The 12,679-nt window shown below is 37.1% G+C and overlaps 1 protein-coding gene across 3 annotated transcripts in view; it reads right to left on the bottom strand.

Annotated features, from left to right (window-relative positions):
- Positions 1-12,679, bottom strand: part of BLVRA (biliverdin reductase A) — a 46,799-nt gene that overhangs the window by 9,391 nt on the left and 24,729 nt on the right. For all 3 annotated transcript variants that reach the window (XM_051984003.1, XM_051983998.1, XM_051984005.1), the window contains 3 exons: positions 8,101-8,220; positions 6,280-6,377; positions 2,207-2,314 (listed from right to left, as the gene is read on the bottom strand). In XM_051984003.1, coding sequence (XP_051839963.1) covers positions 2,207-2,314; positions 6,280-6,377; positions 8,101-8,220 — 326 coding nt within the window. The remainder of the gene's footprint in view (positions 1-2,206; positions 2,315-6,279; positions 6,378-8,100; positions 8,221-12,679) is intronic.

The raw sequence follows: 12,679 nt of genomic DNA, 5'->3' as shown, positions 1-12,679 counted from the left end.
AAATGTTTAGAGAGCAATGGTATTATTAACTCTTTGATCACATAATTTGCTGGATATTTGAGATCATTCATTCCTCTGTTTTTTGGTTTTCTCATATACAAACAGTTATTTATTAGAATTAACATTTCTATACATAGTCCTTGAAGGTTTACAAATCAGTTTATATATGTGACCTCATTTGATTATCAAAATAGCTCTGTGAGATAGGTACTATTATTATTTCCCTATAGATGAGGAAAACTGAGGTAAAAGAGGTCAACTGTCTTGTCTAGAGTCACACAATTAGTAAAGGGCTGAAAAAAGGATGTGACCTCAAGTTTTCCTGAATCCAAATCGAGCACTCCATCAACTATGCCTCCTAGCTACTTGAAAAGCCAATCCTCTGGAAAGGGAAGGTTTAGAAGGCAGTCCCTAGCATCATGGGTAGCCTTTGTATGGATTATTTATGGGAGGACATAAAGATATAGGAATTGGACTATTGTTTGTTCTTGAAGAGGATCCATGACATCATGAGTGTGATGTCCTCCTTTGTGTGTGAATTGGATATGAGGAAGGCAGAGCTGTGAGCTGCTTGGGACCCACACTGATGTGCTCACTGATCCACTGACTTCTAAAGCAGCGGTATCAAACTCAAATGGAAATAATAATAATGATGATGATTAACAAGCATGTAGCACATATTATTTGTCAGGTGCTGTGCTGAGTTCTTTAAAATTATTTCATTTGATCTTCACAGCAACTCTGGGAGATAGAAGCTAGTATTATTCCCATTTTACAGATTTGGAAATTGGGGCAAGGAACAAGTTCAGGGACCTGCCCAGGATCACACAATTAGTAAGTATCTGAGGTTGAATTTGAACTCAGGTCTTCCTAATTTCAGGTTCCTCTATTTTGTCCACTGCACAACCTAGTTGCCAATGGATGGTTGTGGTGGGGTTGGAGTCGGGGAGATAATTAGACTGTACATCGGCATCTTTACAGACCACATATTGACTTAGAAAACCACATGCTTATCCATTTTTTATTAATACAGCAACATTAAAATCAGATAGGAATTATGTTTTAATCTGGTCCAAACAGTGGTTGCTAAATGTTTGACACCGCTGAGAGACAGCACATTGGTGACAATCATTGCCACCATTACTACCATTTATTAGGCAATTAGTATATGCTAAGTGCTGAAGATATAAGGAAAGTTAAAAAAAAACAGTCCTCATCCCAAGTGTGTTGTGTGTGTGTGTGTGTGTGAGTGTGTGTGTACACACACAGAGCAAATGGGAAGTTGCTATTTGTCCTTCATTTTCAAAGATGACCATCCCACAAGAGAGATGATATCATATGACTTGCAAGGGAATTGGATTTGAGGGAGGGAGGGCTGTGCAAGGTCACCAACCTCACTTTCTCCTCCAGAGACATCTAGATCCAATGGCCAGAAATAGATCAGGACAACTGGAGATGGCCCAGGATGCAGTGGTAGATCTTGGTCTTTTAAAATTAAGGTCTCACTTTGACGGAGGCAATACCCATTCATTTATTAAGGGTAGATAAAGAATGAGGCAGAAAATGGTCTTTTATCTAGTTAAGAAAGAAAATCAATCCGGGAAGCAAAGATCCTCTGGGTTTTTAGCCAAAACAACAAAAATTGCTTTTTATGTTCACTCTGAGCCAATCAGAGCCCAAACAATGACCAAGTGAGGCTTGACCCGGAACCTTTGGTTGGTCAATCACCCAGAGCCAGAGTGACATGAGATTAAGGCATGACCCTTTAAAAAAAGAAATTGGACTGGTAAACTCCAAGATACCTTGGGATGTTTCAGCAATCAACATTTACTTTGCTTTGGGCAGAGCACCAATGAGAGGCGATCTGAGAGGGAAAGCACTAGCATTAAAGAGACCCAGGGCAGGATTTGAGCAGTCTAGAAGGAAGCCAGAGAAGGAAGGAGTGAGAAATAAAAAGGGGAGCATTCCAGGCATAGGGTGGCTAGCCAATGAAAGGGCACTTTAGTGGAATATGGGAGGAGCCTCAGAACTAACCCATTTATGATCCCCTTGCCTTTCCTTAAACTGATTGATTTTGGCAGAGTTAAAACGTGCAGTAGCCAATCTGGGTTTCATATACAGTTGCAGTCCTTGGTTTGTGAGCTTATTTGCTTGTGTTTCTCTTAATGGTTATAAGAATTAAGAAGAAAAAAAGAAAGAAACAAACCTGTAAAGTGAAGAGTTCCTTTCAACAACTCTTTCCCAGCCACTTCATTTTTTAAGAAAGCAAATTCTTCTGTCAGGAGCTCAATGTGCTCCTCATGTAGGATTTTTCCTGTCCAAGAAACAAGGAGGATCAAAGTGAAGGAGCCATTGTGTTCAGCAATTTCTCCGGGACAGTAATGGAGGATAACTTACAAAGGTACAATGATGGATAGAGGCACATGATGTAGTGAAGGAGGAATCAGGAGAAATTAGTATTTGTGGCAACTGTCCAGAGAAAGGGGAGATTATGTCATATGACAGATGGGTTAGCCAGAATGTTCATAGTGACTAGGAAGGATGGGATGCACTGTATTCCTAAAGAAAGGGGGAAATTCTACCACACAAGTTTCTATATTGCAAACTAGAAACTTCATACAATCTATGAGTTGTTTCAGAATCAAAGGACTTGAAGGAAGTTCAAACATTCAACCATTTTATTTTATAGAATGGAAATGGACAGAGTGGTTTAATGATCTGACCAAGGTCACACTGCTAGTAAGTGTCACAGGCAAGTTTCAAAGTCAGGCCTCAGATTTTAGAATAGTGTGTTTTCTGCTACACCCCAGAACTAGAGTAGTATTGGTTATTTATAATTTTAATAAAGTATAATAAAATTATATATAGTATAAAAATTATATAATGGATATAAATTTATGTGAAATATAAAATATATCCATAATGTACCAGTAAAACCAAATTAATGTGCTGGGGGGTATTACATGGTGATTTAAGGTTTACAAAGTGTTTTCTTTGAAATACAATTTTCCTTGAAAATCATATGAGGAAGGTAGGAAAATAGTATTATTTCCATTTTAGAGATGAAGAAACTGAGGCTGAGTGAGGCAATAGGAGTGACTCATCATTACATAGCTATTTAGTGCTGGGGCCAGGAGTCAAAGTAAAATCTCCTGACTCCTACTCTGGTCCTTTTTTCTAGGAGTTTTCAAGATTCTGATATTTAGCTGCAAAGAACTCAGACACCAGTTTTCAATGTCTGGACATCAGAATATGCTCAGTAGGAGACTTCAAAGTGTCTACTGCACATAGAAGATAGGAATCTTCTTCTAAATCCCAATGCCCTTTTCCTCTCCATAAAGAAGGATCTAAACACTGATCTCTACATATCAGTGTTGAATCCCAGGAGCACAGTAGCAATCAGTCCCCTGAGTAAGCTGTCAGCTTCAGTCCTGGGCGAAAAGGCCACAGCTGCATTTCTTACAGGGAGAATAAAAAGAGCATCTTGGAGCCCTATACCTTGTAACCTGCTGTCACTACTAATTACAGAGCTCAAGACTGATGAGGCTGAGAAAAGCCCTGGCTCATACTAAGCTTGAGGCTCCTAGGTTGTTCAGGACCCTCTGGGGACCTGCTAACAAACCAGCAAAGACTGTGAAAGGTCCTCATTCCAATTTGACTTAGTTAATAGGTAAGCATGTGAATTTATATGTTTAAGTCAAATAAGGGTCAAAATCCTGGCTCTCAACACTGTAAACTTACATTTCTTTGAACCTCAGTTTTCTCATTTGTAAATAAAGGGGGTTGGGATAGATGGCCTTTAAGAAAAATTCTAAATGTATGTCATACTGAACTTTCATACATGCATAAATTAGTCCCTTCTCTCCAGACCCCAAACTTAATTTCTGATACAATGTGGGACAAAATCCTATGGAAACAAGTCAGAGATAAATTGAAGGTATCATACAATAGCCAGGTATTATTCATACCAATATCAGTAGACATTGAGGGACTCAGACTTTGCCTGTACTCAGGTCCAACTCTGGACCATGAGAAATGAATTCCCAAATATTAATCCTGAAACACAGCAAGATCATCAACTATCAAAGAAAGATTTAGTTCAGATAAAAATGGGATTTTGAGTGGGAATGACCCTCATCAGTAACTGAATTCAAGTTCTTCATTTTATAGATGAAGATAGTGAGGTATAAAGGAGTAAAGTGCTGCCTGCTGTCACCAAGTAATAAATCTCAAAGAGGGGCTTTGAATTCTGATCTTTTGACTCAAAATCTAAAGCTCTAAATACTATGCTAGGATGCTAGCACCCCTGAGTGCCCCAGAACCAAATAAAAGTGTAATTAAAATATTTAATAAAATAAACAAACTTACAATGGAACAGAGATAATGTTAATTTGTGATTTTTTAAGTTTAAATGCAGCCAGAAGAGATTCTCATGTGACCCTCATTTCTATTTGACTTTGCTGCCACAACTCTATGCAATGCTGGCTCCTTAATTTGCTTGATATATTCTATGCACTAAGGCAGAAAAATATACTAATACATTTTTTACAATTTTTTACTGCTTGTACTTTTTATTTTTATTTTCTTTCTTAAATTTTATTTGTAATTTATTGACTAAAACAAGCTTTTCCATAACACAATACAATAAAAAAGATCATTGCACCAATTGTACTAATACACTTTAAAGATTCTCAATGCAAAATTGAAACTAGAAAAGCCTGACAAAACCTCTATTAGCTTCCAGGAATGTACTACATATGTACATTGAGCAATTTAGCATAATTTTTCTTAGTAGGCAATATGAACATTATAGTCATGAGACTACAAAGGCATTATGCTTTATTTTTTTAAAAATATGCTGCATTGGAAATAAGAGGACCAGATTCTGGGTCTTGATTCCAGTATGCACTAAATCTATGACTATGGATGAATCCCTTTAAGCCTCAGTTTCCTCATCTGTAAAATGAGAAAAAAATACCTGCAGTATCTACTTTACAAGGTTGTTCCAAGGAACCAAGCAATAAAGCAAAATGCAAAGACATACATAAATATTCATCATCATTATGGAATTAGAATAATTCTAGAATAGTATATTTCTGGTGAACAGTAATAACATCACTGTAAAACCAACAGAAGATAGTAGACTTCAATGCAAAATTTAGAAATGTATTCCTCCAGACAAAGGAGGATTCCGTATCCAATATATCAAGAATAGCCATCACCCTGTTTTCAGACAAAGAAATCAAAACCACATATAGTCAAATGAAAAAATTCTCCAAATCACTAAATTAGTGGTGCAAATTAAAACAAATCTGAAGTACTTCACACTTATCAGATTGGCTAACATGACAAAAAGGGAAAATGATCTGTGTTGGAGAGGATATGGAAACACTGGGACACTAATGAACTGTTGGTGGAGTTGTGAACTCATCCAACCATTCTGGAGAGCAATTGAGAACTACACCCAAAGGGCTATAAAATGGTACATATCCTTTGATCCACCACTAATAGGTTTATAAACCCAAAGAGTAAATTTTTAAAAAAGGAGTGGGATAAGAGGACCTACATGTATAAAAATATTTATAGTGTTTAATGTGTGTGTTTTGTTGTTATTTTTTTTTTGGTAGTGGTCAAGAATTGAAAATTGAGATGTTCATCAAGGACATGAGGACATGTCCATCAAGGACATGTTTGATAACCTGTGGCATATGATTTTGATGGAATATGATTATGCTAGAAAATGACAAGTAGGATGATTACAGAAAAACCTAGGAAAACTTACACGAATTGAGGCAAAATGAAATGAATAGAACCAAGAGAATGGTGTACAGAATTAATTATTCAATGAAAAACTGTCAATGATTTCTCTCTTTTCAGCAATACAATGATCTAAGACAATCCCAAAAGGCTAAGGATGAAACATACTATCTGCTTCTAGAGAAAGAACTGATATTATTTGAATACAGACGGAAGCATACTATTTCTCACTTTCTTTCATTCTTTTTCTTTTAGCAGAGTCTTCTTATACAAAATGACTAATATGAAAAAATTTTACATGGTTTCACATATATATATATATATATATATATATATATATATATTATATATATATATATATATATATATATATATATATATATCCCTTATTTGTTGACTGTCTCAGGGAAAAGAGAAAGGGAATAGAATAGAATTTGGAACTCAAAACTTTATTTTTAAATGTTTTTTAAAAATTGTTTTAACATGCAATTGGGGAAAAATTTTTTTTAAAACAGCCATCACCTTTCTCCTTTGCCATCTTCCAGAGTTCCTGGGCTGATGCCAGAGACAAAGTCATTGGATATTCCACCAGGACATGTTTGCCAGCATTGAGAAACTGCCTTTGGAGTAAAAGAGACAAACATGGAAATTAAACTTCAAGAAAGTTTCTAAAATTCCAAATACAGGAGCAATAGATGGCATGTGCCTTTTGTGAATTTGTGTGTGTGTGTGTGTGTGTGTGTGTGTGTGTGTGTGTGAGTGTGTGTAGGAGGCTAAAGGAAAAAATAGAAAACAAAAAAAGAAAACCATCCCTCAAAGATCTTCTGCTCCCCAACAGTGACAACAGTACTCTGAAGGTTCCATTCTGCTGCCAAATTAATTGAACTGAATTCAGTTCAAGGAGCACTTATGAAAGACCTTTTGGTGAGCCAGAGATTAGTAAAAAGGGCAAGGAACTAAGCATCAGCTAGGCCTGGTTTGAACTCTCTCTTGACACTAGCTTGACACTAGAATATAAACAAAGCATTTAATGTTTCCAAAAATGTCCTTTCTTATATAAGAAGAGGCTAATAATACAGGTATCACTTCCTACCCAGTGTGAGTATCAAATGATATGAAATACGTAAAGCATTGTATGAGTGTCAGCTGTTAATTATGATAATGATGATCTGTAAATTACTATGCTAGGTGCTAGGGGAGATGCAAAGTTTGGATATGATAGAGTTTCTGTCTTCATAATAGTGCTTACAAAGAGATAAGATATACACAGATCAAAGGAATACAGAATTTAGAACATGAAAGGACATCACAGATAGTTTAACCTGGGAAACTAAGGCCTACTGGAATTAGGTAACTTATGCTTAGTATAGAGCCTGCTAAATAGTCACTACTTAGTAAATGTTAATTGATTGATGCACTTACCTAACAAGTGACAGAGATAGGATTTGAACCCAGATGACACAAGGGATAGAACTCTGGGCTTGGAATAAGGAAGATTCATCTTCATCAGTTCAAATCTGCTCTCCGACACTTATTAGCTGGGTAACTGTGGGCAAATCTTTTAACCCTGTTTGCCTCAGTTTCCTCATCTGTCAAAGGAGTTGGAAATGGAAATGGAAAACTCTCCAATATCTCTAAAAAGATCCCAAGTGGGGCACCAAAAATGAGTTTGAACAATAACAAAGTCATTACCCCAAATCAGAGTTTTTTCAAGTATGGAAAACAGTAATATATGATAAGAGCTTTAGAAAGTACAGAACAAAGGGTTTTCAAGATCTGGGTGGGGAAGAAGGAGTAGATTAGGATGTTTATGTCTTAGAGAATCAGGAATTGGAAAAACGTGCTATTTGAATTGGTTTTTAGAGGTTAGGGAAGAATTTCAAAAGCTCAAGAAGGGAAGTCAGATCATTTGGGCATCAGTAAGAACTAGGTAGGAAGGCAAGAAAGTGGGAAGCACATTGGGCAATTTGGGTGCTGCCTACAGGACTTAGAAAAGAATAATATGAGATAGGCTGGGAGGTGAGATTGGTGCCAGTTATAAAGGGCACTGAATGCCAGGCCATGAACTTTATTAAGGAATTGTGGGAGATTTTTGACACAGCAGTGATCTAATTACTATTAGTCTCTTCTTCCTCCTCTACTTCATATACTATAGGTAACATGGTTCCTGTTTAAATTTCAATTCACCTTTGAAGTGGACTGGCATTCAAAGGAATCAATATTCACAGCTCATTAGACACGAGCATCTACCCAATTCTCTAGGCATTTCCATTAGACAGAAAGCAAGAAAGATACAGGACTGAAGTCTAGAGACACAGATAGAAATAGGGGCAGAAAACTAACCTGACATACTCCTCGTGGCTAACGTTCTCACTACAGATGTAGGCGACATCAACTTCTGTGCTGGAAAGAGCATCTTGCAGGGAGATTTGCTTCACCTCATTAATGTTACCAAGTTCTCGCCTAGAAAAGCCACAGGGAAAGAGGGAAGTGAGAATTGAAACGAAATAGGTCATCCAGTCTGAAAAACAAACACCATCCCCTTTCTATCCACCAACATGTCCAAACCACAACATTCAGGAATAGTAGAATTCTCCCAGCTTCCTCCACCACCCCCTCTCTCATTTCCAGGTCATTCCCCACTGTCTCCATCCCTCTGATGGGAACAAATTCTTCCATGGAAGCAGTTACAGACCATAGTCCTTTGTAACTTACTCACTGTAGCACAATCATATTCATTTACCAAAGTGGAAGGAAGGGTAACCCCAGAGCAGACTCCAACTTGGATCCCTTGCACAGAGCTTTTTGGTTACTGGTAGGAGGTGTTTTGTTCACCAAGTCTGCAAAACTCAATCACTTCTCAGAACCCAACTTACCCAATAGAGGTGACAATGTTTTACTGTTACTATTCTTACTCCCTTACATTTGCATAAGGCTTTAAAGTACTTTGATAAAAACCTACCATTTTATCCTGGCAACTGTCCTTTTAGATGGGCATGATAAAGATTGTTATCCCTATTTTCTAGATGAAGAAACTAAGGTCCATAGAAGTAAAATGACTTTTCTCAAAGTCACAAAGTGGCGAATTCAAAGCCATCTGTTTCTTAATCATTTACTATCCATAATAGAACTTGGATATCACCTACTTTCACCCTCTCATTTTACAGATAAGGAAACCAAGACTTATAGAGGTTAAGTGATTTGCCTATTATTACACAGTTAAAAAAAGTGCAAAGCCAGGACTTGAACCCAATTCTGCCAGGCTGCTTCCCGAAACATAAAGGTCCCCTCCCACATATTTCAGTAGTTCTGCCTGATCCCACACCATTGTAATGGCACATCATACGTGTTGTTTTCCCAAAAAGCTATAATGAAATTAAGTTGATTTTGTAGAACATATCTCAAGCACTACTGAAAAAGGCTGATTCCTAGTGGGCATAGAGTGTTAAGAAGCTCTAGCAGGTAATTTGAACAATAGCAAAAAAGACTACAGTAACAACTCGTGGCTAATATATAGCATTCTACAATTTGCACAGCACACTGCGACTGGTATCTAATGTGACCTCAAGAACTCTCCAGGGAGGCACATACCACAGGAGTTGTGATTACCAATTTACAGGTGACAAAGCTGAGCCACACTCAAGACAAGTAGTCCATAGTCACACAACTAGTAGTTTTAAGAAGCAAGACTCCAAGTCTAGCATGTTCAGTTCAACACCATATTGCTTCATTGCTAAGGTATTCACTAGGGACCTAGAGTATAGGATGTTGGGTATGGTAGAGAATGCCCATAATCCTCCACTAGCAAACAAGCTAATCCTGGTGGAATACAGGAACTCAGGAGCTCTGAGCTGCAGTGGGCTAAAATTGGGTGTCTGCCCAAGTTGCCCAGGAGGAGAGGGGGCAGGAGAAGGAACCCAGATCAGAAACAGGTCAAATTCCCATGCTGATTATTAGTGAGATCTGATCGATGACTGGTTGCTGTATTTCTAGCCTAGATAAGACTGGGAGCCTTCAAAAAAAAAAAAAAAAAAAGGTGGTACTACCTATGAACATACACACACAAGTGTGTGTATTGTGCCCAATGGTGCAAAAAGTTGTTTGTAACTCTAAAGAGATTCAATCAACAAGCTTTTATTAGATGACTACTAAGTGCCAACTACTGTGTTAAGTGCTTTGGATACAAAGACAAAATGTAAACATTTAAAAGTTTACATTCTATTGGGGATAGGAAGGATACAATGTATTTTTATAAATTCTTAAATAATATATACAAAGTAAATGCAAAGATTTAGGAGGAAGACCTGAACGACTGGAGAATCAGGAAAAGCATTGGGTAGACAGAAACATTTGTGATGAGTTTTGAGGTAAAGTTGGACGTTCTAAAAAGTGAAGGAAAAGGGTTTTTCAGGCACTGGGGACTGCAGGTGCAGGGGTATGATGATGAGAGATGTGAGTGCTGTATATGAGGAACAAAAAGAAAGTCATTTTGGGTAGAGCACGGAGGACCTGAAGGGGATTCCGCTCAGGTCTCCTGAGCTAAATAGGAAGAAGAAGACTCAGTGTCATCCTCTAGAAGTGAATGAATGATTAAAGTGTTTATTAATCACCTAATATTTGTAAACTACTGCTCTAAGCACTAGGGTGCAAATAGAAAACTGGACAACCCCTAATCACATTCTAAGGGGAGCTACAATACATATGGTATGTTTCAGCCAAAAGTCAGATGGAAAGGTCTCATGGTCCCTAGGATACAGAGGCAAAGCATTCTTGTTCAGTTGTTTTTTTCAGTCATGTCTGAGACTTCATTTGGGGTTTACTTGACAAAGTACTAGGGGGGGTTGCTATTTCCTTCTCCAGCTCATTTTACAGATGAGGAAATTGAGGCAAATTCAATTATTACTTATGTACATATCTATAACACATTTGTATAGCTCTTTTATCTTGAATGACTCTGTTATATACGTAAATATAATGTTTGCATAGCACATTTATAATATGTAGCATTATCTATATATACATGTTCATAACACATCTTTTTGGCACTTTCATATTATATACCATTATTACACATGAATATATTTATAACACATTTGTATGGCACTTTCATATTGTAAGACATTATACCTATGTACATATTAAGTGCCTAGTTCAGGGTCACACAGCTAGGAAGTATCTGAGGCTGGATTTAAACTCAAGAAAATGAGTCTTAATGATTCCAAGCCTGGAACTTTGTGCACTTTAGCACCACCCAGCTGCCCCCAAAGCAGATGGTATTGTTCTTATTTAATAACATCATTTCCATTAATAGTATCATATTAATTTCTGATGTTGAATCATTTGAAGGAGCTCTGGTGAATCTTCTTCACAGGGACTGTTTCCCAGGTTAATGGCTGTGGATTCTGGGCTGGAAGCATGATTATGTCAAAGGCTCTTGGGGTCAGGGTCTTGGCCTGTCTCCAGCAGGACATGGGGGAGGTGGTGGTCAAGGTGGTGGTGATTGGACTTGCCTGGCACCTGCTGCCTCCTGTCTCTCAGGTACTTTTCCTCCTGGTCCTTGTGTGTAGCAATTGGTTACCAGTTGGTGGCTTGCTTCTCTAATAATTGCCAAGAGGGATGGCCTAGAGGCAGGACTAGTGGTCTGGGGGATTCTGACATGCTTAGGGCTTAGGACATACTTATGTGCCTGTTATCATCAGTGGTTGTCATTGATGATGAGGAGGGTTGGCCCTTTCTCCACAAAGATTTCACTCTGCAATGATGGTTGCTGGGGCTGGGCTAGAAGTAGGGTTAATAATTTGGAGGTCCCCAAGCTCTTGGCTTCAGGGTCATGGTTTGTCTTCACTGACTAGGGAGACCTGCCCGGTACATGCTGCCTCCTGTCTCTTTGTCTCTCTCAAAAGTGTCCTGGCAAACTCATTTCCTACATGTGGACGAAACTCAGCAAAGGCAGGAGAGGTACGATAGAAAGAGTACAGCATTTGCAATAAAAAATCCAAAAGACTTGACTTTGGGTCTTACCCTAACCCTCACTAGCTGAGTGACTATGGGCCAGTCAATTAACATGTTTCAGCTACAGTTTCTTCAGGAGCAAAGTGGGGCTTATAACACCTTCACCACCAATTTCATAGGGCTGTCATAATAAAGGCTTTCAAAATCTAAATGTGTTATAAATATGTAATAGGTAACAGTGCCATACAATATAAAAGTGCCATACAAGTGTGTTATAAATATGTTAATGTGTAATAATGCTATATAATATGAAAGTGCCAAACAAATGTGTTATGAACATGTAAATATAGATGATGCTACCTATTATAAATGTGCTATACAAACATTATATTTACATATATAATGGAGTCAGTCAATATAAAAGTGGCATACAAGTGTTATAAATATGTTCATGTGTAATAATGGTACACAATGTGAAAGTGGCAAACATGTGTTATAAATATGTACATATATAATAATGTTACATATTATAAATGTACTGTACAAAATGAGTTATTAAAACATGTGTATGTAATAATGCCATACAAGATTAAAGTGCCAAACAAGTATGTTATAAGTATGTAGCATGTAACAATGCCATACGATATAAATGTGTCATGCACGTGTGTTATAAATATGTTGTGTAATAAAGGTATATAATATGCAAGTGCCAAACATGTGTTGTAAATATGTACATATAGAATGCTACATAATATAAATGTGCTATACAAATGTTATAAATATTTACATATATAATAGAGCCATTCAATATAAAAATGCTGTAGAAATGTATTATAAATATGTATTTATATATTTATATATATATATATTTAATACATATTTAAATATACATAATTTACTATTCATTCATACATATATAATACCATTTAATATAAAAGTGATATATTAGGTATGTTATAAATATGTATAT

Source organism: Antechinus flavipes, chromosome 1, assembly GCF_016432865.1.
Source record: "Antechinus flavipes isolate AdamAnt ecotype Samford, QLD, Australia chromosome 1, AdamAnt_v2, whole genome shotgun sequence".
Lineage (NCBI taxonomy): Eukaryota > Metazoa > Chordata > Mammalia > Dasyuromorphia > Dasyuridae > Antechinus > Antechinus flavipes.
The sequence above is the reverse complement of the archived record's forward strand: the minus strand, read 5'-3'. Positions and strand labels throughout refer to the sequence as shown.